At 38.9% G+C, this 26,267-nt stretch overlaps 1 protein-coding gene across 3 annotated transcripts in view; it reads left to right on the forward strand.

Annotated features, from left to right (window-relative positions):
- Window positions 1-26,267, forward strand: part of TMOD3 (tropomodulin 3) — an 87,435-nt gene that overhangs the window by 19,037 nt on the left and 42,131 nt on the right. For all 3 annotated transcript variants that reach the window (XM_025295596.3, XM_006065967.3, XM_044925017.1), the window contains exon 2: window positions 21,056-21,251. In XM_025295596.3, the coding sequence (XP_025151381.2) occupies window positions 21,126-21,251 (126 nt within the window). In that variant the 5' untranslated portion in view covers window positions 21,056-21,125. The remainder of the gene's footprint in view (window positions 1-21,055; window positions 21,252-26,267) is intronic.

The raw sequence follows: 26,267 nt of genomic DNA on the forward strand, positions 1-26,267 counted from the left end.
GACCCTATATGTGAGATAGCACAAGAGACACAGATGTAAAGAACAGACTTTTGGACTGTGTGGGAGAAGGCAAGGGTGGAATGATTTGAGAATAGTATTCAAACATTTATATTACCATATGTGAAATAGATGACCAGTCCAAGTTCAATCATGAAGCAGGGCACTCAAAGCCAGTGCACTGGGACAACCCAGAGGGATGGGATGGGGAGGGGGGTTCGGGATGGGGGACACATGTACACCCGTGACTGATTCGTGTCAATGTATGGCAGAAACTACCACAATATTGTAAAGTAATTAGCCTCCAATTCAAATAAATAAATTAATTTTTAAAAATTCCAGTTTGAGAAACATAAAATGGGGAGAGAGAATAGCAATCTGTTTATGGAATTATCTGAAATTCTTTTCCTTTCATTTTCATGGTCCTTTTCCTCTCCCTATATCCCACCCGCTTACGTCCAGTGTATGCCTTCTCCTGGACAGCACATTAAATGTAATTGGCACTTAATAAATGTATACAAATACATTTACTGATTTGAAGATGGGGAAATTGGTAAGGCTGAAAAGGAGTTTTTCAGAATGAAGGAAAAAATCTGGTCTGAAGCCCAGGAAATTCAAAAGGGTGAGACTGAGGAAAGATGTTGCTGTTCACCTTTTTGCTCACTGCATAAAACTCAGCTTGATCTCAGCATGATTTCTTTTAGATCTAGCCTAGTTTATTTTAGGATTTAGTATCTAGTTCATTGCTTACTAACTCGGTGTATTAAGAAAATTCTTGCGAGAGGAAGAATGAGTCATAGCAATACTTCCCTTGGGAGAGAGAGAGAGAAAACTCTCAGTCTCTCCATTGTATACTTGGAGTGAATGCAGCATTTTGACTGATGGCTGAGCACTGATAAGCTTTTCCTGCAAGTCACCTCATATTTGGTTTTGTCCGCAGTGTGACTGGTAGAAGGATCCTTTAGGTTAACCAACAGAGATAAAGAGCTCTGTAACCTTAATACCCTGAGAGACTTGTTTATGATGTCATTTCTATTTTAAGGTTTTTTTGAGTTTACAGTAACTTTTAGAAAAGCTTGAACATTTCCTTGTTTACCCAGTCCATTAAACAAACCAAAAAGAAGACTGAAAAATATTTGGTACTTATAAACTGGGTTTGCTAAGGGCGTGGTTGATGTGGCATTCATCCAAATAGAGTGGGTTCCTTTCTGACCTTGCCTTGGATCTCTGATGCTGCAACTACACCAAGAATAGATAGAGAGGAGGTGGGCTACAACTGGGAGCTGGCTTGGCTACTTTGAACCAGAAAAGGAAGTGGGGGTGCTCCCATAGGAGCCACAAGGTCTCTCAGTAGAGTCTTGTTGAAAGATTGTTTTTGAAGTGGTATGAATAACCTATGAAGTATTTCTCCTAATAGTCACAGAAATGACCTGGTTGCTTTTGCCCTTAAGGTCACACTGGATAACCTGCTTCCAGTTTAATCTCTTTTTTGTTCTGGCCCTAACAAGTTTTTCTGGACTGCCCTCAGTCTCCAGACTTTATATTCTTTCCTTGTGCTTTTGGGGTGGGTCTGTAGACCTCATTTTTTAAAAAAAATCAAGATAACATCAGTTACAATGGCAAGAAAGAGCTGCTTAACTAATCTCCTACTTAGTGAAGGTTGGTAAGTTTCCATGGAACTTTTACACAGAATAATCAACTACCATTTTCTCAAACTTCTGTGTGCTGAGCAACTTCCTCACTCAGATGTACCCACATCTAGGTCAACTGTAGCATCCTGTGAATGCCACAAAAATCATTATTTAACACTCTGCCTTTTATGCTTCATGGTATAAAAGAGGCAGTGAACAGAATAGAAAGATTTAACATCCAATTATTTCCTTTAAAAAATGTCTTATTTACTACAAAAGTAATATACATTATATACACCTAAAATAAAATGGTTTTTATTTTTTAGAAGGTAAATATGGTATGCATAGTATTTTGGACACAGTGGTGTCCAAAGTACATTTTTTGGTTATACTGTTATCTAGAATCATAAGCTCATAAAAAGGAAATGACCTGTGAGACTTTTAAACTCCTGCAGTTGAGGAATCTGCTGCACAGTATTCCTAACAGATATTCCTGTGCTTTAGCAAATGCCAGGAATAGAGGACTTTCTTTACTCCAGCCTTCTCCATCAAAGGGAATGTTCCTCAAACCAGCAGAGTTGAAACTCAGGGCTGACACTAAATAGGACAGATTTAGATGCTTTAAATGTTAGAGATAGCTTATTTTAAAATTGTTTCCAGGTTATTTTTGAAGCCAGGCCCAAACAAGAATGAAAAAGGAATGTTGATTTGAATTTTTTTTAACCAAAACATACTGAATCAGATACTTAACAAGTTTTGGATGATGAACCATATTCAATTCAAAAGACTAATAGATATGTATCCAGAGAGAATATTTTGATCCTGAGTACTGTTATCTAATATGTATCAACATTGAAATACTTTTATTGGTTAAAAAGAAATGTGTAGTCATTAAATTTTCTTTAGCATAAAAGGATAAGACTACCAGCCAATAGTCAGTACCTGAAACAAAAGACAAACCTGAATTTAATACCTACTGTAATTAGAGAGAGAGCTATGCTAGCTAAACACAGTATCTCTGAGCAGAGGATACCAATTTCTTATATATGGTTTTTGGAAAGAGTGGAAATATGGGACTGGCAATTGCTACACCATTGTGGTGTGGGTATTCTAAACTGGTTGACTCAATTTGCATTCTGTTAGCAAATTATGCATATCAGTTGCTCCACATCCTTGCCAGTATTTGATATTGTCATTCTTAACAGTACTTGGTATTGTCATTCTTTTTTGTTTTGGCTATGCTTGTAGGTATTAGTATTTTTATTTTGAAAAAGGCAAATTTTGAGGAAAAAAAGCTAAAAATACAGAGTTAGCTCAATCAAATGTTAATTTTCCTATTAATTTTTAGCTTAATTTATTTGCTTCTTAGTAAATAAGCCTGGATTTATTTCTTAAGCAACTTCTTAACTTATATTTGATCTAGGAAGAAACATCCTGAACAAAGCTACTGTCCTTTAAAGGTAAAAGGTTAGTGTTTCAGTAATCCTGAATGACTCCAGGTTGACTTAACGTGACTTTCGTAAGTTTACCCTTAGTCTTAAGATTAGATATGTTTGTTATTTTTTAGTTTTGGCCTGTGCCATGATGTATTCTTGATGTAGCACGAAACAAAGCAAAGTCCTTGATGGAATATAGTTTAGGTTTTAGTGACAAGATATAGATAATACATAGCATGTTAGATAATATAGAGAGAAATATAGGGTAAGAAAGTAGAGAATGCCTCGTACAGTAGTGGAGGAGCCTGTGGGAGTTGTTATTTTATATGTAGTGGACAGAGAACTCCTCTCAAATCAGTTGATATTTAAGCAGAGATTTTTTTTCTTAATATATTTATTTTATTGAAGTATAGTTGACTTACAGTGTTTCAGGTACACAGCAAGGTGAATCAGTTACACATGTGCATATATTATTTTCCATTATAGGTTATTACAAGATACTGACTATAGTTCCTGTGCAATACAGCAAACTTTTGTTGCTTGTTAAGCAAAGATCTTAAAGAAGTGAAACAACAGGTCATTTAGCCGTTTTAAGGAAGATTTTTCCAGGTAGAAGGAACAGCAAGTGGAAAAGCCCTCAGGCAGGAGTACGCCTGGTTTGTTGGAGGAAGAACAAGAAGATAAATGTTGCTCAAGTGATGTGAACAAAGTGAAGAATGATTGGAGATGTGTTGGGACTTGGGTTGGGGGAGCTGGGATGTTGTACAGCTGTGTGGATCATTGGAAAGCCATTTGGTTTTTATTCTGATTGAGATGAGATGACATTAGAAGATGTGAGCAGCACAGTTAATGGAATCCGGCCAATTCACACAAGAACCTATACACAAATGTTCATAGATACTTTATTTGTAATAGTCAAGAACTGTCTTTCAACATCTGAATGGTTAAACTGCAGAAAATACATACCATGGAATATAACTTTTTAAAGTGAACTATTGATACAGAACATCTTGGATGAATCTTTAGGAATTTATGCTTAATGATAAAAGCCAGATCCCTAAGGTTGCATATTGTGTGATTCTATGTATATAACCTTTTTTTAAAATGACTTAATTTTAGAAATGGAGGGCATTTCTTAATTTTAGAAATGGAGGGCATCAAATGTTGTTTGATAGAATTAGAGAAGGAGATGGGTGTGGTTATAAAAGGATAACATGGGGAATCTTTGTGATGTTGAAACTATTCAGTATCTTGACTGTAGTGGTAGGCACACAAACCTAAAAGATAATAAAATTGTATGGAACATACTATACACATATACACAAATATGAGCATAAGTAAAACTGGAAAATCAGACTAAGATCAGTGGGCTATGTCAGTGTCAGTATGTTCATTGTGATATACTATAGCTTTGCAAAATGTTCAGTTCAGTCGCTCAGTTGTGTCCAACTCTTTGCGACCCCATGAACTGCCACATGCCAGGTCTCCCTGTCCATCACCAACTCCTGGAGTCCACCCAAACCCATGTCCATTGAATCTGTGATGCCATCCACCCATCTCATCCTCTGTCGTCCCCTTCTCCTCCTGTCCTCAATCTTTCCCAGCATCAGGGTCTTTTCCAGTGAGTCAGCTCTTCGCATCAGGTGGCCAAAGTATTGGAGTTTCAGCTTCAACATCAGTCCTACCAATGAACATCCAAGACTGATCTCCTTTAGGATTGACTGGTTGGATCTCCCTGCAGTCCAGGGGACTCTCAAGAGTCTTCTCCGACACCACAGTTCAAAAGCATCAATTCTTTGGCGCTCAGCTTTCTTCACAGTCCAACTCTCACATCCGTATATGACCACTGGAAAAACCATAGCCTTGACTAGACGGACCTTTGTTGGCAAAGTAATGTCTCTGCTTTTTAACATGCTGTTTAGGTTGGTCATAACTTTCCTTCCAAGGAGTAAGCGTCTTTTAATTTCAATGCTGCAGTCACCATCTTCAGTGATTTTGGAGCCCCCCAAAACAAAGTCAGCCACTGTTTCCCCATCTATTTCCCATGAAGTGATGGGACCGGATGCCATGATCTTCGTTTTCTGAATGTTGAGCTTTAAGCCAACTTTTTCACTCTCCACTTTCACTTTCATCAAGAGGCTTTTGAGTTCCTCTTCACTTTCTGCCATGAGGGTGGTATCATCTGCATATCTGAGGTTATTGATATTTTCCCCAGAAATCTTGATTCCAGCTTGTGCTTCCTCCAGCCCAGCATTTCTCATGATGTACTCTACATATAAGTTATTATATGTATATAATATATACATGTATGTGTATATGTATAATACATATATATGTATGTATAATATATAATATATATGTAATATATGTATTAATATGAATATATATATTACCGTCAGAAAAAACTGGACAACATGTTCAAGGGATCCCTCTGTGTTGCTTCTTGCAACTGCATGTGAATCTATATATAATCTCAATAAAAACTTAAAAAGAATAAGGTACCTGTGCTACCTTTGCTGAAAATAGACTACAGGCTATATGGGCCTGCAGGAGCCCCAGTTAGGAGGGGATTGCAATAGCCCAGGAAACAGATAATGATGACTTAGACCAAAGTGGAAGCAGTGGAGATGGTAAGTCCATGATGTTTTAAAGATAGAGCCAAATGTTTGATGGATCAGATGCGGAGTGTGAGAGAAGTCCAAGTTAACTCCAAGATTTGACTGAGTTGCTGTTTATTAAATGGTAAAAACATGGCGGGAGTAGTAGGTCTGGGGGGAAAAAATTAAGAGTCTGTTAGTATATATGTGTTTGAGATATCTGTAAGCCATCCAAGTAGAAATGTTACATAGGTAGAAATTTTTAAGTCTGGAGTTTGGGAGAGAGGTCCAAATTAAAGATACAAATCCAGGAGTTGTCAGTATATGAAGTCACCTGGGGAGTAAGTATAGAAGAGAGGCTATCGTAAGTCCTAGGAAGACGAGGAGAAACTAGCAAAGGAGAATGAGGTGAGGCAGCCGAGATACGAGAAGACCAAGAGAAAATAATGGCACCATAGCCAAGTGAGAAAAGTGTTTTGGGATGAAAAGCGTGATCTCTTATCAGATGCTGCTTCAAGAATTGACAGTTGGATTTGGCACCATGCAGGTTATTGCTGACAAGATCAATTTGGGTGGAGTAAGTGCTAGGAATGAACACCAGATTGAAGAGGGTAGAATAAGAGGGCGGCAATGTGGGGTACCAAAACCAAATAGTTCTTTTGAGGAATTTTGCTATAAAGAGTAAAGAAATAGTTGAGAGGGAGATGTGAAGTGTCTGGGGGGGATATAAAGTCAAAGGAATGTTTGTTTTTAATTTGGAAGGTATGTTCCTATCTGTGTGATGATGGTCATGATGCTGTTGAGAAAGGTCAACTTATTGGAGTAATAATGTATATATGAGCATGAATGGGATCTTGTCACGGACTATGGGATTGGCCGTAAATAAAGAGTCTCAACAGCTTATGAAAACAAGAAGGAAAGTAGACTTATGGGTACACATTCAGGTCAGTTGGTAGATGTAGCAGTGGGAACTTACATATCCTTTTATGATTGCTTCAATATTCTTAGTGAAATATTAAGGTGGAATCTTCATCTGAGAGTGATAGGTAAGAAATATTAAAGGTTTGAGGGAAAATAAGAAAGTAAAGAAAATAAGAAGTAAAATAGTCATATTTGATTGTGAGAGAGTGACTGGACCAGGGAAATACAATGGGATTACCCACTAATTTGATGTTAGTGGGGTGATAAATATTAAATATGGTTAGTCAGTTCGTGTGTTTTTTTCGTGCTCTATCTTCCAGTCTGGTACAGGTGAGGGGTAGGAAGAGCGTTTTAACTAGGATTGGGGTTTTGATAAAAGAGTTCCCAAGAGAGATAGAAGATTAAAGAAATTGAGTTATGGAGGGATATAATTATTGGTAATGATTAGCATTAGGTTACAGCCATGGGACTGTAGAGCTAATATAGGGCAGAGGACCAGACCCTCAGAAGAAAGTCAAGGAACTCAAACTGGGTGTTGGAAGAGTCAGCTGTGTGGATCTTGAAATCACAGGGATTGCTGTGTGCCAAATTCATGATTGCCTCTTCCTCAGCAGTTCGACAATAATTGTCAAAAATATTGGCGAGAAAGTAAGTTAGGAGCAGTAGTTGTGTAGTATTTTTTAAAAAAAATCATGGCAGATATTTGCTTGTTTCACTTTTTAGACTGAGCTCTATCTTGCAGGATCTCATTTTCTGGACCAGGGATTGAACCTGGGCCACAGCAGAGAAAGCCCAGAATCCTAATCACTGGGCCACCAAGCCATAGCCAGCAGTTTTATTTAGTAATTTTTAATTGGTTTATTTGGGTGGGTTAGTTGGTTATTATTATTATTATTAGTTTGTTGAAAATTTATTAAAACAATTTACAATGTGGATCTCAAAACAAATCATTATGAAGCTATTAACCAAAAACCTTTTTTTTTTTCCCAGACCTAGAAATATAGGTAGCATAGGGCCATGTTCAGCTCTTCAGGAAAAATAAGTATAGAACAACAAAAAGTTTATTAAATACAAACTGAAATTAGCACAGGGGTCAGCCCTTCAGGCGTCTCTTGTCCTTATCTCCTTACTGCCAGTCTATGAACAAGTCCTTTTAACTTTGCTTCTAAAATACATTACATGTTTTTTTCCACTTCTGTCTTCACAGCTATAAATTCAAGCAAAGCCATCACTGCTTCTCACCTAGATTACTACTGTTAGGAGAGTCCTAGGTTGAGAAAGTTGCAAGAGACTTTTAGATCTTGGCTGAAAAGTCACCTTTCAGAACAGTCATCAAAACCACTTAAAGTAACTTTTCTGACCCTCATGTCATCTATAGCATTGTCCTAGGTTTTTCTTATCATATATGTTATTATTACCTTGGGTCTTTTGTTCATTGTTTTTGTCTTTCTGCTACCTTTAAACTAAATTGGAGCAAGGAACTTGGCTGTCTTGTATACTACTCCTGCCTGTTGTCTGGAACAAGTCAATTTCTGGTGCAGGAGATATTCAAAAATATTTGTTGAATGAACAGTAAATATATTGGAAAGCAAATAATCATCTGGGAATCTTGAAACAGAAAAAAAAAAGTTTCTAATCTGGTGGACCAGGTTAGTTCAGTACCAGTGGGTCCTAGGAGAAGCCAGTGAGGAAAAGACACACAGTCTTAAGCCCAGCACATCTGAAGAGTGAGGCTTGGTATTCCGCAAGGAGGAAATTCATTTCTTTACTCAAAAGAAAATCAAATCTTCATTAGGGCATGTGTTTCATTTCAGAGGTCTGGTCACTGATAATCAGATGTTCTTTCTTTTGTTTTAACTGGGGAAGATTAGACAGCAGAGAATTCTGAATGTTTTGATAGTAAAGAAAAGATGACTAATGCAGAGGCTGTAAAGAATTAGCAGAAGTATGGAAAGACTGATTGTTGTTTTTCAGTAGCTAAGTCGTGTCCAACTCTTTGCGACCCCATGGGTTGCAGTACACTAGGCTCCTCTGTCTTCCAGTCTCTCCTGGAATTTGCTTAGATTCATGTCCATTGAGTCAGTAATGCTGTCTAACCATCTCATCCTCTGGTGCCTCCTTCTCCTTCTGCCTTCAGTCTTTCCCAGCATCAGTGTCTTTTCCAGTGAGTCAGCTCTTCTCATCAAGTGGCCAAAGTATTGGAACTTCAGCTTCAGCATTAGTCCTTCCAATTAATATTCAGGGTTGATTTCCTTTAGGAAATGAAATTGACTGGTTTGATCTCCCTGCAGTCCGAGGGACTCTTAAGAGTCTTCTCCAGCACCACAGTTCAAAAAGCATCAATTCTTCAGTGCTAAGCCTTCTTCATGGTCCAGTTCTCATATCTGTACACGACTACTGGAAAAACCATAGCTTTGACTATAGTGAACCCTTGTCGGCAAAGTGATGTCTTTGCTTTTTAACACTGTCTAGGTTTGTCATAGCTTTCCTGCCAAGAGCAATTGTCTTTTAATTTCATGGCTGCAGTCACCGTCCACAGTGTTTTTGGAGCCCAATAAAATAAAATCTGTCATTGCTTCCACATATTTCCCTTCTATTTGCCATGAAGTGATGGGACTGGATACCATGTTCTTAGTTTTTAAAATACTGAGTTTCAAGCCAGTTTTTGCACTTTCCTCTTCCACCCTCATCAAGAGGCTCTTTAGTTCTTTACTTCCTGCCGTTAGCGTGGTATCATCTGCGTAGTCTGAGGTGGCTGATATTTCTCCCGGCAATCTTGGTTGCAGCTTGTGATTCATCCAGCCTGGCATTTCATGTGATGTACTGTGCATATAAGTTAAACAAGCAGGGTGACAATACACAGCCTTGTGTACTCCTTTCCCAATTTGGGAACAAGGAGATTGTAGATATCTGGGACAGGTAGTTGTTGTTCAGTCAGTAAATTGTGTCTGACTCTTTGGGATCCCATGGACTGCAGCACGCCAGGTTTCCCTGTCTTTTACTATCTCCCAGTGTTTGCTCAGACTCATGTCCATTGATGTAGTGGTGCCATCCAACAATCTCATTCTCTGTCGCCCCCTTCTCCTCCTGCTCTCAATCTTTCCCAGCATCAAAGTCTTTTCCAATGTGTTGACTCTTCACATCAGGTAACTAAGCAAAATGATCACATGGATCACAGCCTTGTGTAACTCAGTGAAGCTATGAACCATGCTGTGCAGGGCCACCTCCTAAGACAGATGGGTCATGGGAGAGTTTTGACAAAATGTGGTCCATTGGAGAAGGGAATCGCAAACCACTTCAGTATTCTTGCCTCGAGAACGCCATGAACAGTACAGAAAGGGGCATGTAGAGGGACTACCAAAAAAAGGAAAGGGGAGAGTGATACATGATCCAGTTAAATCAAAATTGTCTTCCCTATGAATAACCAAGTATTGTGCCTCTTGATGGCATCCCAGTAAGAAATGAGCTCTGGGAGAGAATCTCTTCTGCAAGGGACTCACAGAGTCCAGCAAGACAGACAGACAATGACTGAATACACTGTCACTGTTGTTTTGACTTGAGATAGAGGGTGTGTTTATAAGTAGTTGGCCAGCAAACCCTGGGATAGAATTTCATGTGGTGGTCCTCAGCTTTGTTTTTGCAGAGACCTGATTTCAATCCATCAGTAGGTGCCTGATTTCTTAAAAAATGGCCCGTACTAACCACGCTTATAAGAGACTGGTGCTTCAGTCAAACATGAGTTTATTAATTTACAGTGAGGAAAGCTATGTGAATAGCCAAGTTTTAATTAGATTACTTGGTGAGCACAGAGAAGAATAAGGGGAACTGAGTAAATATTGAATGACATTAAGCATTGGCCATCTGAGCTGCTTCCTACAAGGCTTATAACTGCAGTGGGAACTAGCCAATCACATCTGCTGATTAGGACACTGAGCTTTCCTTGTGCTGAATGAACATGGCCAAATCTTGTTTAATGAACCCCATTTTCTTATATCTGCATGGCAACCCTTTCTTTCTGTGGTTATGTTACAACCATTCTAGAGTCATTTGTTCTACTTTTTTGGGAAACATTCTCTTTTCATCCTTGTATGTTGATCTTATCAGTTGAAGATCATTCCTGGGGGTGGGAATGGAGAGCAGAGAAAATGTCCAGGATGATATGTATGACGTTTACTTAGGCCTTAAAGAATATGTAAGGATTTGAGGACAGAGGAAGATGAGAAAGAGTGCATTCATTGTGGAGAGAGGGAAATAAGCAAAGGCATAGAGACCTAAAACTTTAGGGACTGTTTGGCATATAGGCTATGTGATGGTCAGCAGCCAGAAATAATGTTGGAAAGCTAGCTGGGATCCGTTTGTAAACTTCGTATCTCATGTTGAGGAGTTTGGGTTTTATCTGGTAAGTCAGGAGTTGGCAAATGTTTTCTTTGAAGGACCAGATAGTAAATACTTCAGGTTTGGCACACCATATGGGTCTCTGTTGTATTTACTCAACTCTGCCATTGTAGCGCAAGAGCAACCACAGACAATACATAAGAGTGTGACTGCGAGTATGTTCCAGTAAAACGTTATTTACAAAAATAGGCAGCAGGCCAAACGACCCTGTACTTTACCTTATCCCATTGAAGATACTGTGAGACTTAGATTTTTGAACCAGAGCACATGACCACATGTGTGCATTAAAGAGAGAAGAGATAAGAGGCTGAACCCAGAGCCTGCCTATTGAAATAGTGATGAAATGAGGGTTAACTCCTCATATATTAAAAGAATGTAACTCTGAATCATGTAATTCCAGTTGTGGGGGTTTTTTTGGTCCTTTTTTTTTTTTTTTTACTGGAAGAATTTTAAAAATTAATTTATTTTTTAATTGAAGGATAATTGCATTACAGAATTTTGTTGGTTTCTGCCAAACATCAACATGAATCAGCCATAAGTACGCATATATCCCCTCCTTCTTGAACCTCCCTCCCACCTCCCTCCCCATCCCACCTCTCTAGGTTGTTTCAGAGCCCCTGTTTGAGTTCTCTGAGTTTTATAGCAAATTCCTGTTGGCTGTCTGTTTTACATATGATAATGTAAGTCTCCATGTTACTCTCTCCATACGTCTCCCCCTCGCCTTCCTCCCCTCCCCCCACCACATTCGCAGGTCTGTTCCCTATGTCTGTGTCTCCATTGCTGCCCTGCAAATAATTTCATCAGTACCATCTTTCTAGATTCCATATATGTGTGTTAGTATATGATATTTATCTTTCTCTTTCCAACATACTTTACTTTGTACAATAGGCTCTGGGTTCATCCACCTCATTAGAACTGACTCAAATGTGTTCCTTTTTATGGCTGAGTAATATTTCATATATATGTACCACAGCTTCTTTATCCATTCATCTGTCAATGGACATCTAGTTTGCTTCCATGTTCTAGCTGTTGTAAATAGTGTTGCGGTGAACATTCAGGTACATGTTTCTTCTTGAATTTTGGTTTCCTAAGGGTATATGCCTAAAAATAGGATTGCTGGGTCATATGGTGGTTTTATTCCTAGTTTTTTAAGGAATCTCTGTACCGTCTTCCTTAGTGGCCTATCAATTTACATTCCCACCAACAGTTCAAGAGGGTTCCCTTTTCTCCACATCCTCTCCACCATTTACTGTTTATAAACTTTTTGATCATGGCCATTCTGACTGGTGTGAAGTAATATCTCATTGTAGTTTTGATTTGCATTTCTCTAATAATGAGTGATGTTGAGCATCTTTTCATCACGTGTTTGTTACCATCTCTGTGTATTCTTTGGAGAAATGTCTGTTTAGGTCTTTTCCCCACTTTTTGATTGAGTTGTTTGTTTTTCTGGTATTGACTTGTATGAGCCACTTGTATATTTTGGGAGTTAATCCTTTGTCAGTTGTTTCATTTGCTGTTATTTTCTCCCATTCTGCGGGTTGTCTTTTCACCTTGTTTGTGGTTTCCTTTGCTGTGCAAAAGCCTTTTTTTTTAAAAATTCATTTTTTTAATTGAAGGATAATTGCTTTACAGAATTTTGTTGTTTTCTGTCAAACCTCAACACAAAAGCTTTTAAGTTTAATAAGTGAAAGTGAAGTAGCTCAGTCATGTCCGACTCTTTGCGACACCATGGACTGTAGCCTACCAGGCTCCTCCATCCATGGGATTTTCCAGGCAAGAATACTGGAGTGGGTTGCCAGTTTCTTCTCCAGGTAAGTTTAATAAGGTCCCACTTAATGTGGTGTTGCAGTCCCTTGGACTGCAAGGAGATCCAACCAGTCCGTCCTAAGGAAATCAGTCCTGAATATTCATTGGAAGGACTGATGCTGAAGCTGAAACTTCAGCTGAATACTTTGGCCACCTGATGCGAACTGACTCCTCAAGATTGAAGGCAGGAGGAGAAGGGGATGACAGAAGATGAGACGGTTGGATGGCATCACCAGATCAATGGACATGAGCTCGAGTAAACTACGGGAGTTGGTGATGGATAGGGAAGCCTGGCGTGCTGCAGTCCATGGGGTCGAAAAGAGTCAGATACGACTGAGCAACTGAACTGAACTGAGGTTTCACTTGTTTATTTTTATTTCCCTTACTCTAGGAGGTAGGTCATAGAGGATCTTGCTTTGATTTAGTCATCGAGTATTCTGCCTATGTTTTCCTCTAAGAGTTTTATATAGTTTCTGGTCTTACATTTAGGTCTTTAATCCATTTTGAGTTTATCTTTGTGTGTGGTGTTAGGAAGTATTCTAATTTCATTCTTTTACATGTAGTTGTCCAGTTTGAAGAGGCTATCTTTGCCCATTGTATGCCAGTTGTTTTTTAAATAGTGTCAAGATCTAACTCTATTTTAGAAAAAAAGTGAAACTAAAGGAGAATAACTGGACACTGGTTAAGTAGAGAGGTATTTCTCTTAAATTATTGTAGATCCTAGTGTTAATTGATTATTTTTGCAAAAACTAAATTGCCATCAATGGGAATATGGTACTGACTGCTTCAAGTTCTGTATAAATTCATTATGCCTCTCCAACCATCTGCCATGTGCGAACATAAGTCTTCCTACTATTTTTCTGTATTTGAACCTCAGAGCATCCTTTGGTTACATAGTACTTTGTCTCCATTTTGTGCAAATGCATCATTTAGGTATTAAAACTGCCTGTGTATTCAGTTCAGTTCAGTCACTCAGTTGTGTCCAGCGCTTTGTGACCCCATGGACTGCAGCACACCAGGCTTCCCTGTCCATCACCAACTCCTGGAGTTTACTCAAACTCATGTCCATCGAGTTGGTGATGCCATCCAATCATCTCATCCTCTGTCCTCCCCTTTTCCTCCTGCCTTCAATCTTTTCCAGTGAGTCAGTTCTTCGCATCAGGTGGCCAAAGTATTGAAGTTTCAGCTTCAGCATCAGTCCTTCCAATGAATATTCTGGACCGATTTCCTTTAAGATGGACGGGTTGGATCTCCTTGAATCCAAGGGACTCTCAACAGTCTTTCTCCAACACCACAGTTCAAAAGCATCAGTTCTTCAGCGCTCAGCTTTCTTTATAGTCAAACTCTCACATCCTTACATGACTATGGGGAAAACCATAGCTTTGACTAGATGGACCTTTGTTGGCAAAGTACTGTCTCTGCTTTTTAATATGCTCTTTAGGTTGGTCATAACTTTTCTTCCAAGGAGCAACCATCTTTTAATTTCATGGCTACAGACACCATCTGCAGTGATTTTGGAGCCCAGCAAAGTAAAGTCTGTCACAGTTTCCATTGTTTCCCCATCTATTTGCCATGAAGTGATGGGACCCAATGCCATGATCTTAGTTTTCTGAATGTTGAGTTTTAAGCCAACTCTCACTCTCCTCTTTCACTTTCATCAAGAGGCTCTTTAGTTCTTCTTTGCTTTCTGCTCTACGTGTGGTGTCATCTGCATATCTGAGGTTATTGATATTTCTCCCAGCAATCTTGATTCCAGCTTGTATTTCTCATGATGTACTCTGAATATAAGTTAAATAAGCAGGGTGACAATATACAGCCTTGACCACTCCTTTCCCGATTTGGAACCAGTCTGTTGTTCCATCTCCAGTTCTAACGGTTGCTTCTTGACTTGCATACAGATTTCTCAGGAGGCAGGTCAGGTGGTCTGGTTTTCCCATCTCCTTATGAATTTTCCACAAGAACAATTAAAGCAGTTCTACCTGGTGCTAATGCAATGATAAATATAAATGTAAATATGGCATCTGGAATCTCATAATAGTGCTTCATTTAAAGTGATCCCAAAGATCTAGAATATAGCTATTAAAAAATCTAAATAGAAAGCTAAAATTTTAAACATCTGTCAAATGAGATGGCTGACAATCCATCTGGAAGTCATGTGTGGAAAAGGAGAAGGATTCTAGAGACAGGTAATAACTGAAAAGAAGTTGGTTAATGGAATGAAGGCTTTTGGCGGAACATTCCAGGAGTTTCCCTGTGTTCCTTGGTATTGCTTCCAATAGCTGAATCCAGGGGAGCAGTGGTGGAGTGAAAAGAGAACCGCATCCTGGCAACAGCCCCTCTAGACTTTGGGGCTGTTCTAACAGAGCTCTCCAGCCTGTGAGCAGGGCAAGACAGCTGCCAGGAGGATGAGCCATCCGGCTGTCAGAATGTATACAGTCGGCTCCTCCAGAGCAGAGCAGTGACTCTCAAAGCCTGGTTCCAGACCGACTGCATCAGCACCAGCTGGCAGCTTGTTAAAAATGCAGCTTTTCAGCCCTACCCCTCGACCTACTTAATCAGGAAACCTGGGGTGGGGCCTCAGGGTGACGTTCTAACAAGCCCTCCAGGGGGTTCTGATTCACTCTAAAACTTGAAAACTGTTGCTCCAAAAAATGAGTCAAGGATAGAGAATTAAAGAGTCTGATCATACCAGAATTTCAAGTTTAAAAATTTTCTACTTCTGCCTGAAAGTTTACCTAATTGGCAAAACTAACTTTTGCTTATATACAATCTTTAAAAAAAATGACTATGAGACTATTATGTTAAAAAAAAAAATCTATTCCTGTACTGTGTAAATTGTGAAGTGTATTTTTATTAAATGGATTTTACATTAGCTTGGCGATTAAAAGAGGTTCCTGTAGACTCAGTGTAGATTTAAGATACTTCCTCTAGGACACTGGTTGAAACCATTTAGCATTTGTTCTCCTTCCAATACACAGATGTCAAAGGGCAAACAAGAGAGGACATGTTATCCATGGACAGAAAGCAGAGCTAAGCACAGCTTCCAGAGCTTCCCTTCCTAAGAATTTCGAAGCTTCTCTTGCTAATGCTTGGCATATTGTCACTACACAGCTAATCCTCAGTGAAGGATAAGAGGTACAATCAGGTTAGGAATCTGAACGCTTTTGGTGAGTTTTGAGCAACGTTAGGTAGGATGAACTACCTGGAAGTTCTTGCCTCTTGGCAAAATTCCATAGTCTGAACCTAAAGGAAATGCCTTTGCATTGCTTTGAAAAGGAAAAAACAAGCCAAGGAAGTAAATTCCTTAGATAACTGAAAAACATTTTGATATGTTTTCCCCAAGAAATACCTTAATAAATTAGTAAGAGTTAAAATGGAAGAAGAGATTTGAAATGTGTAACTGACAAAGATTAGTATCCAGAATATGGTAAAGAGCATCTATCCTGTTTTTTAAAGATAACACAATATAAAAATGGGCAGAGGTTCTTCATAGAGTAAGGAACACCACTGTGTCTAAGTGATGAAGGCCAAGAACATAAAAAGAGGCACAGCCTCATCACAACTTAGCAAAATGCAAATTAAAACCACAGTGAAATATCATTTCATATCCACCAGAGTGGGTAAAAATACCCCACCTCTGATAATATCAGTAGTTAGCAAGGATGAACAACATGAATTGTCATGCACTGAATCTTCCAGGAATCTAAATTGGTACAACCACTTTGAAAATAGTTTAACATTACCTAGTAAAGTTGGTAATACCATACCCTTGTCCCAGCAATTCCATTCCTAGCTTTGGACAACTTGGAGAAACTCGTGCACTTGTGTACCAGCTCAATAGGCAACAAGCAGCCTATTTCACAGCAGAAAAATAGAGCAGGAAAGACTGCAGGTCTTCAGATGTCCATTTATACATTGGAATATTATATAGAAATGAAAAGGAAGGAATTTCAGCTCTAAATATGAACGCAAAGCAATGTTGAGTATAAAAAGCAAGTCATACTTGTGGACACAGTGTGGGGAGGGAGAGTGAGATGAATAAAGCAAGCATCAACATATACCCACTATCAGGTGCAGGATGGATAGCTAGTGAGAAGTTGCTTGTAGCACAGGGAGCCCAGTCTTGTGCTCTGTGATGACCTGGAGGGATGGGATGTGGGAGGGTAGGGAGGGAATGTTTGTATAATTATGGATGATTTGCATTGTTGTATGGCAGAAACCAACACAGCATTGTAAGAAATTTTTAAAATTAAATAAATATATCAGGAAAAAGATAAGATACATAATGTGCAAGTCCACATGTGTATATGTACCAAAAATAGCAAAACTAAAACTGTTTAAAGATATGTACATTTGAGGTAAAACTGTAAAGAAAGTAAGAGAATGATTAATTCAAAATTCAATACTTCTTCTGGCTACTACTTCTAGAGGAAAGGATGGAAAGGGGAACATGAGAGTACTAGTATTGTTCTCTTTCTGAGGCTGGGTTGTATGTTCTCATTATGTTCATTTTATTAATCTTTAAGCAATACTATTCAGTGCTTTGTGTGACAGATTTTACTTTGGGATAAGGAGCCATCTCTTGGAGTAATCTCTTCAGTCACTTTAAGGGATGTCATGTTCCAAACCTATAGATCCTGAGTGGCATGTAACATTGCCTTTGCCCCTAATGCCTCGTTCCTATCATATTGCCTGTTACGGTACCTTATTAGTAAGATTGAAATGGAGCAGGACCCTATGGATATTGTCCTTCATGTCCTCTACCTGCTTTTTTTTCTGTGGAAACTATTTAGCTAAAGAATAAGTTTAATCAGAGAAGTGCGAACATGAAGAAACAAAGGAAAACAGTCAAAAGGAGGCCAAATAACACTAGTTTAGCCATTAAGCAAAGTCAAGGACTTTCAGTTCCTCCTCAAGGGCTGTATGTATGTGTTAGTCACTCAATTGTGTCTGACCCTTTACTACCCCATGGACTGTAACCCACCAGGCTCTTCTGTCCCTGGAATTCTCCAGGCAGGAATACTGCAGTGGGTAGCCATTCCTTTCTCCAGGGATCTTCCTGAACTAGAGATTGAACCCAGGTCTCCTGCACTGCAGGCAAATTCTTTACTGTAAGCTACAGTAAATTCCAGGAACAGAGGGGCCTGGCAAGCTAGAGTCCATGGGGTTGCAAAGGATCAGACATGACTGACACACACACAAGGGCTGTAGATAATGTTTTGAGCCATGTCCTGTGAGCTGTCATAGATACTGAAACCCCCACCAGGTGGAGAAGTTAGTTACATGATGACCAGATTATAGCCAAGACTTAAGTTGACACAATTCCAAGAGCTGGCCTTAAGAAATGGAAACCAACCAACTCTGGAACTAAAGATTAACTGTACTTAAAACATATCAAGATGATGCTGATCAGACCACTAATGACCAATTTCAGATGCCTGTCAGAGGTGACTGTGCTGTTTCTGTATGTAGCCCCCTCCCTTGGCCTATAAAAGCTCTAGCCCACTGATTGTTGGCCGGGAGAGTGGGGGTTGGCCTTTGGACAGCCCCCCACCCCCAGCTGCTGGCATCCAAAATAAAGCAAAGTGTCCTTTTCCCCAGCCTTGCCTCTTTACTGGCTTTTAAGCAGTGAGCAGCTGAACCCCACTTTTACAGGATGACTGTTTATTTTATGGCCCAAGCTGGAACACTTATGAGTAAGGTGAGGGGATGCTCAAAATAATTAATACTTATTTCTTTAAAATATTTATTGAGCAAGGTGTTGGCTTTATTGTATGCTATAAGCCTCATGGCAAGCAGATGGGGAAACAATCGACAGTGAGAGACTTTTATTTTTGGGGGCTACAAAATCACTGCAGATGGTGACTGCAGCCATGAAATTAAAAGATGCTTGCTCCTTGGAAGAAAAGCTATGACCAACCTAGACAGAATATTAAAAAGCAGAGACATTACTTTGCCAACAGAGGTCCGTCTAGTCAAAGCTATGATTTTTCCAGTAGTCATGTGTGGATGTGAGAGTTGGACTATAAAGAAAGCTGAGTGTCAAAGAATTGATGCTTTTGAACTGTGGTGTTGGAGAAGACTCTTGAGAGTCCTTTGGACTGCAAGGAGATCCAACCAGTCCATCCTAAAGGAAATTAGTCCTGACTATTTATTGGAAGGACTGATGCTGAAGCTGAAACGCCAATGCTTTGGCCACCTGATGTGAAGAACTGACTCATTTGAAAAGATCCTGATGCTGGGAAAGATTGAAGGCAGGAGGAGAAGGGGAGGACAGAGGATGAGATGGTTGATGGCATCACTATGGACATGAGTTTGAGTAAACTCTGGGAGTTGGTGATGGACAGGGAATCCTGGCGTGCTGCAGTCCATAGGGTCACAAAGAGTCAAATATGACTGAGTAACTGAACTGAACTGATAAACTTCAAAAATATGTTAAACTACATTAAAGACGTTTTGAATTGATTGTTCAAACATTAAAAAATAGCAAAAGCTGATTACTCTTAGTACATATTCATGTACTTATCAGTTTCTTACCCTTATCTGTCTCAAATACCATATCACTGATACTTTAATAAAGAAAGTATTTTTTCAAAATGTTTTCTATTTTTTCCCCTGTAGTTACCTGCCACTTTCTTTAAAATTGCATTTTATGGTTAATATATTTGAAAGTGCTGATACCTTCTATTGAATAGTCCCCACAAACTTTATTGTTTTTAGTTGAGAAGATACACTCCCTGGATGCTTGGTAAGCATGTATTCTTAAAGTTGGAAGTACAGAGGAGGTTTACCAAGCTTAGTAATGACAATAATGATAATAATTATGTGTTCAAAAAAGCGAAAAATAATCCATGGTTGCTGCTAAATCAGATGAGGTGCCAGCAGAACAGGTGTAAGCCAGACCCATCTAGGGCTGTTACACAGAATGCCTCTAATTTAACATCTGTGTAAGTACAGCTCCATTTATTTGCTTGTTATTGGACCCAGATGTTTGCTAGCTGACAGACCCCTGTAGTGAACCTTCCTTTCTTCGTAGGAGATGAAAACACATAAAAGGATCCATAAAGTGTTGCTAGTTTGAGGAGGAAAATGTATTAGTAAAAATATTAAGTTAGGAGAAATTGGGAGAAGGGAGTAGAAAGTGTATCCCAGCTTTAAAGTACTGGGCGTTTTACAGCCGAGAAAAATTTAGCCACATCGCTAAGTCTCAGGATTATTTCTTAATCATACAGAAACATTTGTGAGACAAATGATCCACATATGTAGCTAGAATTTATAGAAATACTTCATTTTTATTTCACACTTTTTGTGGTTCTTATTTTAAGTATTTTTTTCCTGTGGTACAGTCCTGCTGTATCTGGAAAGATGCTGCTTTTTGAGTCACTTCAGAGCTGTTTGGGAGGGACGGACAGGGTGAGGAAATGGTGAGATCCTTTCCTATCACCAGACCCACCTGACCAGTCTTTCCGGTCAGTGGATGACATATCGCAGCACAGTATTGCGTTTTTTTCAAAAGCATTTTCAGAATGCTATGTTGTTCTTTTTTTCCTTTAAAGATGCCTTTTCCTAATAAGAATGTTAGTATGTATTGTTTAGAATATATATAATATTTCATATTTAAAAAATAATCAGTACACTTTCTTCAGAATTTTATTTCAACTTGGAACCTAGATTACTTTGCCAAATAAATGTATTATTTTCATAATGCAGCAAAATATAAATTAGAAGGAAAAAATGCCTTATCAAAAATATTTTTAAAATGCACCTTCTCATTTTTTTCCAATGGCCACTTCTCCTGTGGAAAGTATATTAATATCCCCTCTACACTGAGTCAGAAAATAATGTTCTTCTAAGCAGTTTATAGCAAAACAAGCATACCTCAAACATACTGTGCTTAAACAAAGTACTCTGGTAGCACTCATTTGAAAACCATTGATGGAAAAAATTATATTTTGATACATAAATTCTTCCCCCCTAAAACTCAGTTATCAGGAAATCTAAGTACTATCAAGAAGCTGTTTTAATGGATTTGAATTATATTCTCTCCTTCACCTCTTTCTTTCTAGTTGTGGCTTTCTGTTTTTGTTTGGTTGCTTTTTGTCAACAAAAGACAAAAGGTAAAGGCATTTAATGATTCATAGAGGAGGGTAGTGCGTGATATATGGTCAAAGAATTTACGATACATGGAAATTACATTTCATTTAACCTAGAATAGATCGAAGTAAGGTGGACATGGCATAACATTTTAAATGTTTTTGTTTTCTCTCCATAGTTTTGAGAAAAAAAATCACTTCTCACTGTATTGGATAGCAAAAATTAAGTGACTTCCTCTTCTGCAAACCATGGCACTGTCGTTCCGGAAGGACTTAGAAAAATACAAGGACCTGGATGAAGACGAACTCCTTGGGAATCTGTCAGAAGTAGAACTGAAACAACTGGAAACTGTTCTGGATGATCTTGACCCTGAGGTAGGTGCTAGGTCATAAAGAGAAATGAAATAATTTTTGAAACCCTTTGATACTAAGTAGCTGCCTTCGAGCACTTATCTTTTTCATGACTTTTCCCTGACACTGCCCTCCCACTCCTCTTCTTTATCCAAATGAACTTGTGCCTCCTCAGTTCCCCCACTTTTGCCTTGTATCTCTAATAACATAACTAGTCTAAGCATTTTTTCCAACGTTTTTATTTTCAAACATATCCTAAAATTTTCTCCCTTTTAAGAAATCTTTTCTCTCTGGGCAGGGAATAATGTTTTGGGTAAAATACAGCATATGCCAGCCTCTGTGCCTCTTCAGGGCTTCTATATCAGGATGGTTGCGGTGTAGAAAGTGTCTCTAGAAGGTTCTTCATGACCTTAAATCTAATGCTTACCTTTCTGAAAGATGCTGAACAAACTGGATCAAAGTTTCCAGTCATTGGTAGAATAGATCTAAGTAGACTCTGGGCAGTACTGCAATCCATGTAAAGCAGACCTGAATATATGTTTTGTTTTGCAAAATGGATGTTGTTTATCTTATACATTACTTAAGGCTAAGGTAGAGATCCTTGATCCTTGAATTATTATTAATCCCTGATATGTTTCTGGGGGTAGCAGCAGTTGGGTGGCAGTGAGGGGAGAACACTGAGTTTATGGCTCCCTACTCTGAAGGTAATGACTAATTGCTGGGCTTCTTTTCTTTACCATGACATTGATTTTTAGTGCCTTTTATGGATTGTGGTAGAGTTTGTTTTATGAAAGTGTTCTTGTCACTACCACACGTTTATTTCCTGCTAGAATATTTTTTAAATTTTATTGAGCATTACACTCCTATTCTCAGCATTACTTCAGCACTTGGTTAATGTGTCTGTACTACAGATCAAATCCCTTAACCATAATTGTTATTGTAAGGAAGATTTTTTAGTGCACCTAAGTCTGTAGGATAACTCAGAATAACAGTGCTCTTTTGCATGTCACAGCAGAATCTTCCCCAGGCATTTCAACCTGTCAGACCTATTTGAATCAAACAGTGGAACATAAAGCTTTCATCTAGTCCAGAGTTTCTCAGCCTTGGCACTGTTGACATTTGGGGCTGGGTAATTCTTTGCTGTGGGCTGTCTGATGCATTATAGGATGTTTAGCAGCATCCTAGACCTCTGCTCACTACATGCTAATAGCACACCCTCCTGTTCTAGAATGTACCTGGGGTTTTGTTTTAATCAGGTCTGGTAAGATGACATGTAAGAATAACTTAATTGAAAGAAGAGTTTATTACTTACAGTCCCCAACAGCAGGAGGCACACCAAGCTGCGCAGGGCCGCCAGGGGAAGGAGGGGGTTGGCCAGGAGTCAGAAGGAATGAGGAGCAAGTATGGCCTAGAACTTGTATTGTGCTTTCCAAGGGAAAAAATAGGTAAGACAGAGTAAGCAAGTGTGGGCAAGCGTAGGATTGGGTAGTTTGAATAATTTCAGTGTCTCTGGGCTACAGAAGTGGCTTCTAGTTATCTGGTATCTGGTCCTGGGCTGATTTAGGGCAGAGCAAGTATTGGCTTCGTGTGTGAGAGGTAGAAGAGGTGGTTGGGGATGCAGTCTCTGGTTTCATACCAAAGGCACAGTGATGACAGACAGAGTTGTTTGCTGTCCCTAGGAACTGGTTAGCCCTGCGAGGGGCGTTCTTTCCAGGATTAGCAAGGCCCCCACAATGTCAAAGCATCCTAAAATACAGACAATTTAAAATATGGTTAACATGCTCTCCCGCCAGTTGTGACGATCAAAGATATTTCCAGATATTGCCAGTCGTCCCCTGGGTAACAAAAACACCCTTAGTTGAAAATAATTGATCTAGCTCTTGTCCTCTGTTTCACAGATAGAAAACAAAAAGTTAGGTGACTTGCCTCAGTTTTACAATTGTGGAAAGACCAGAGACTAGATCCTTCACTACCTGATTGATGCCTGGTAGAGTCTGGTGGTCTTTCTGTTAAATGACAGTGAGTCCCCTTTAATTTGTGCCTTATGCTGTAGGTCTAAAAGCTGATGGCTTTTATTTTCTTATTTGGAAATCCATGGCCTGCTTCTTGTATGGAGAGACTTGAGTTCTAACGTTTGGATGTATTTTGTAAACTCCCCAATGCTAGTTGTGACTACCCGACCCCTGGTAATAGTGGTTGAGACCAGAGGAACAGTGATGTTCAGTGACAGCTTGATGCAGTGTGAATATGATATCTCATTATAAATATTTTGGAGGGCTATTTTACTTTCCTTATGCTACATTCAGTTTACTCATTTGCTAACTTAACTGTTTTTTTGAAACTTCTGTCTCCAAAAGACAGCCAATCAGTCTAGGCAAAAGCTATTTTTTCAATTCTAAACTGGGAATTATTACAACAGCATTTCACTGTAAGGGAGAAGCATGTAATTTTAATGAGATTTTTATCTATTTATTAATAGATAAAATATATTTTTATCTGTTAAGTAATTATGATCTATTAACTTACTTGATTAAAGTGTACTTCTAATAAAGCTTAGCTTTTGGCCTCCAAAGCCAGATAGCTCTCATTTATTTTGTGGTCAAAGACTGTATTTAAGGAGCCGGGATTCCAGCTATTGTATCATTTAAAACCTGTATGTTTAATATGGGCTTGAATAGGCAGGTGGAACACTGCAACTCTATTGCTACCACCATGAAATAGCAGTATATGTATAAGGGTCTTATTGATGGTGAAGGGAAGTAGCTTTTATTAATTTGCCTTAATGAGCATTTTTCTTTAAAAATATCCTTGGGATTTCCCTAGTGAACTAGTGGTTAAGACTGCGCCTTCCAATGCAGGGGGTGAGAGTTTGATCCCTTGTCCAGTAGATAAGATTCCACATGCTTTGAGGCCAAAAGAATCAGAATATAAAACAGAAGCAATGCTGTAACAAATTCAGTAAAGACTTTAAAATGGTCAACATCAAAACAATCTTTGTTTAAAAAGTATTCTCAAATCCTTATTCAGGGCCTTCCCCAATGGTCCAGTGGCTGGGACTCCATGCTCTCAATGCAAGGGACGCAGGTCAGGAAACTAGGTCCCACATGGGGCAGCTAAATATCCCGCATGCCACAACTAAAGATTCCATGTGCCGCAACGAAGGTCAGAGGTGGCGGGTGCTGTAACTGGGACCTGGCACAGCCAAATGAATACATAAAATAAATGTATTTTTAAAGTCTTTATTCAATAACTATTGGAGGTGGGAAGCAACCTATATATCTCAGGTACTATGCTAGGCTTAGGGATGCAAGAGTGATCTAAACAAGCGTGGTCTTTGCCCTCATGAGACAGGCTGGTAGGAGTGGGGGGAGTTAGACATTAATCAAATAATCAAGCTGTATAAGAGCATATAATGGGAGGTCAGGAAAAGCTTTCTGTGGAGGGATGAAGCTGCATTCTGAAAAATGAATAACAAAAAAGGATGGACAGAGCGTCCCAGGGAAGGAAGTATATGACAGGTAAAAGGGAGGAGCAGGGCTGATGTAGCTAGAATGGAGAGGGTGTGTGAGGTGAGGCTGGGGTAACCTCTAGGGTGCGGGGATGGGGTGGGCGTGAAGGTTGAAGAGTATTTGGCAACTGAGCCAGGGAGACCAGCCGAGAGGCCTCTGCAATTTTCCATCCCAGCTTGGATCGCAGTGTAGACCAGAGTAATTGTCTGATCTACAATTAGAGGTGGAGGAAAGTTAGACAGCTCTTTTTAGGAAGTAAAAATGGCAGGATGGTTGGTTGGGAATGGATTCCTCATGTGAAGCTCTTGCCTTGATTTCAAAGCCAGAGGGTAGACATCTTCTGTTTCTTCTTTTTGTTCTTATAGACAGTTTTGTGTTGTAGAAACATTTTTGGTGCATGGTGAGGAACAGATCTCTTTTGTATTTCATCTTGAAAGATGAACTTTTGTGTAATACATGCAAAATTACATGAAGAAAACACAAAAGATGAATTTTATGAAAATTATTGTGGATTTCAGCAAATGGCCAGAGTTGAAGTGCCATACCATATTTTTAGTTATACAATGAAAATTTGTTTTTATCATTATCCATATAAGATTACCCCAATGAAAAATGATCTTAAAACAGCCAGGAGATTCAGCATCCTCATGGATATTGGGAGGTACTTCAGAACAGAGTTGTACCTTTTATGTGACTTTTTGTCTGCCTCCCATTTTCAAAGCAAAGAATACTTAAGAACTGTGAGACAAGGTAATATCATCTCTTTGGTTTTTGACAAGCAAAAGGATGACCCTTTTGTCATTGTCTAGTCACTGCTTGTCATTCTTGGGCTTAGTGAAAATACAGAGTAGGACCTAAAAAAGAAAACTTTAGTCCATCGCCTCCCGCCTGTCCCCCAACTGTCAGTTGCTCCATGCACTCAAAAAGGCTGTACTCATGTGGAAACCTAGGGATATAACTCTTGCCGTAAGAATCTCTGAGTGTCTTAGTCTTAGTGCATGAGTAGCCAATGACAGTGGTTGCTCCAAATACATCCTAGTTCCAATGTATACACACATACGTCCATACAGAAGTTGGAACACGTTGCATTTAAACACAAACAAGTAAATGTTAATTGCCAGATATCCTGTATAGATATACTGTATGTACACGTAGTTTTCTTGTGAAAAAAATCTTTATGATGAAATAGACATTATGAAGGACTATGATGTATATAGTCATTTAGCATTCTTTTGCAATGAATGTTACAATATTTTCTGTATATACATATATGTTGAGCTGTTATTAAGCATCACAAACTATTTTTTGTTACTGTCCCCGGACACTTAAAAAATAAAGGGTGTTTCCTGCTAGTAGAATACTCTCTGAAGAAGAGGTGCTGTGCCTATTTAAATAATAGTGTAAGTTAATTTTACCTAATTTTAAAAAACTTCGTTTGGAATACTTTTATGTTGCTGTCCTCGAACCCTGTGATGAAGTCTTTAATGCCTACATCTCATTTTAGTCTATAATTCTTTCTTAGATGGGTAAC

Source organism: Bubalus bubalis, chromosome 11 (genome assembly GCF_019923935.1).
Source record: "Bubalus bubalis isolate 160015118507 breed Murrah chromosome 11, NDDB_SH_1, whole genome shotgun sequence".
In the NCBI taxonomy this organism is placed as follows: domain Eukaryota; kingdom Metazoa; phylum Chordata; class Mammalia; order Artiodactyla; family Bovidae; genus Bubalus; species Bubalus bubalis.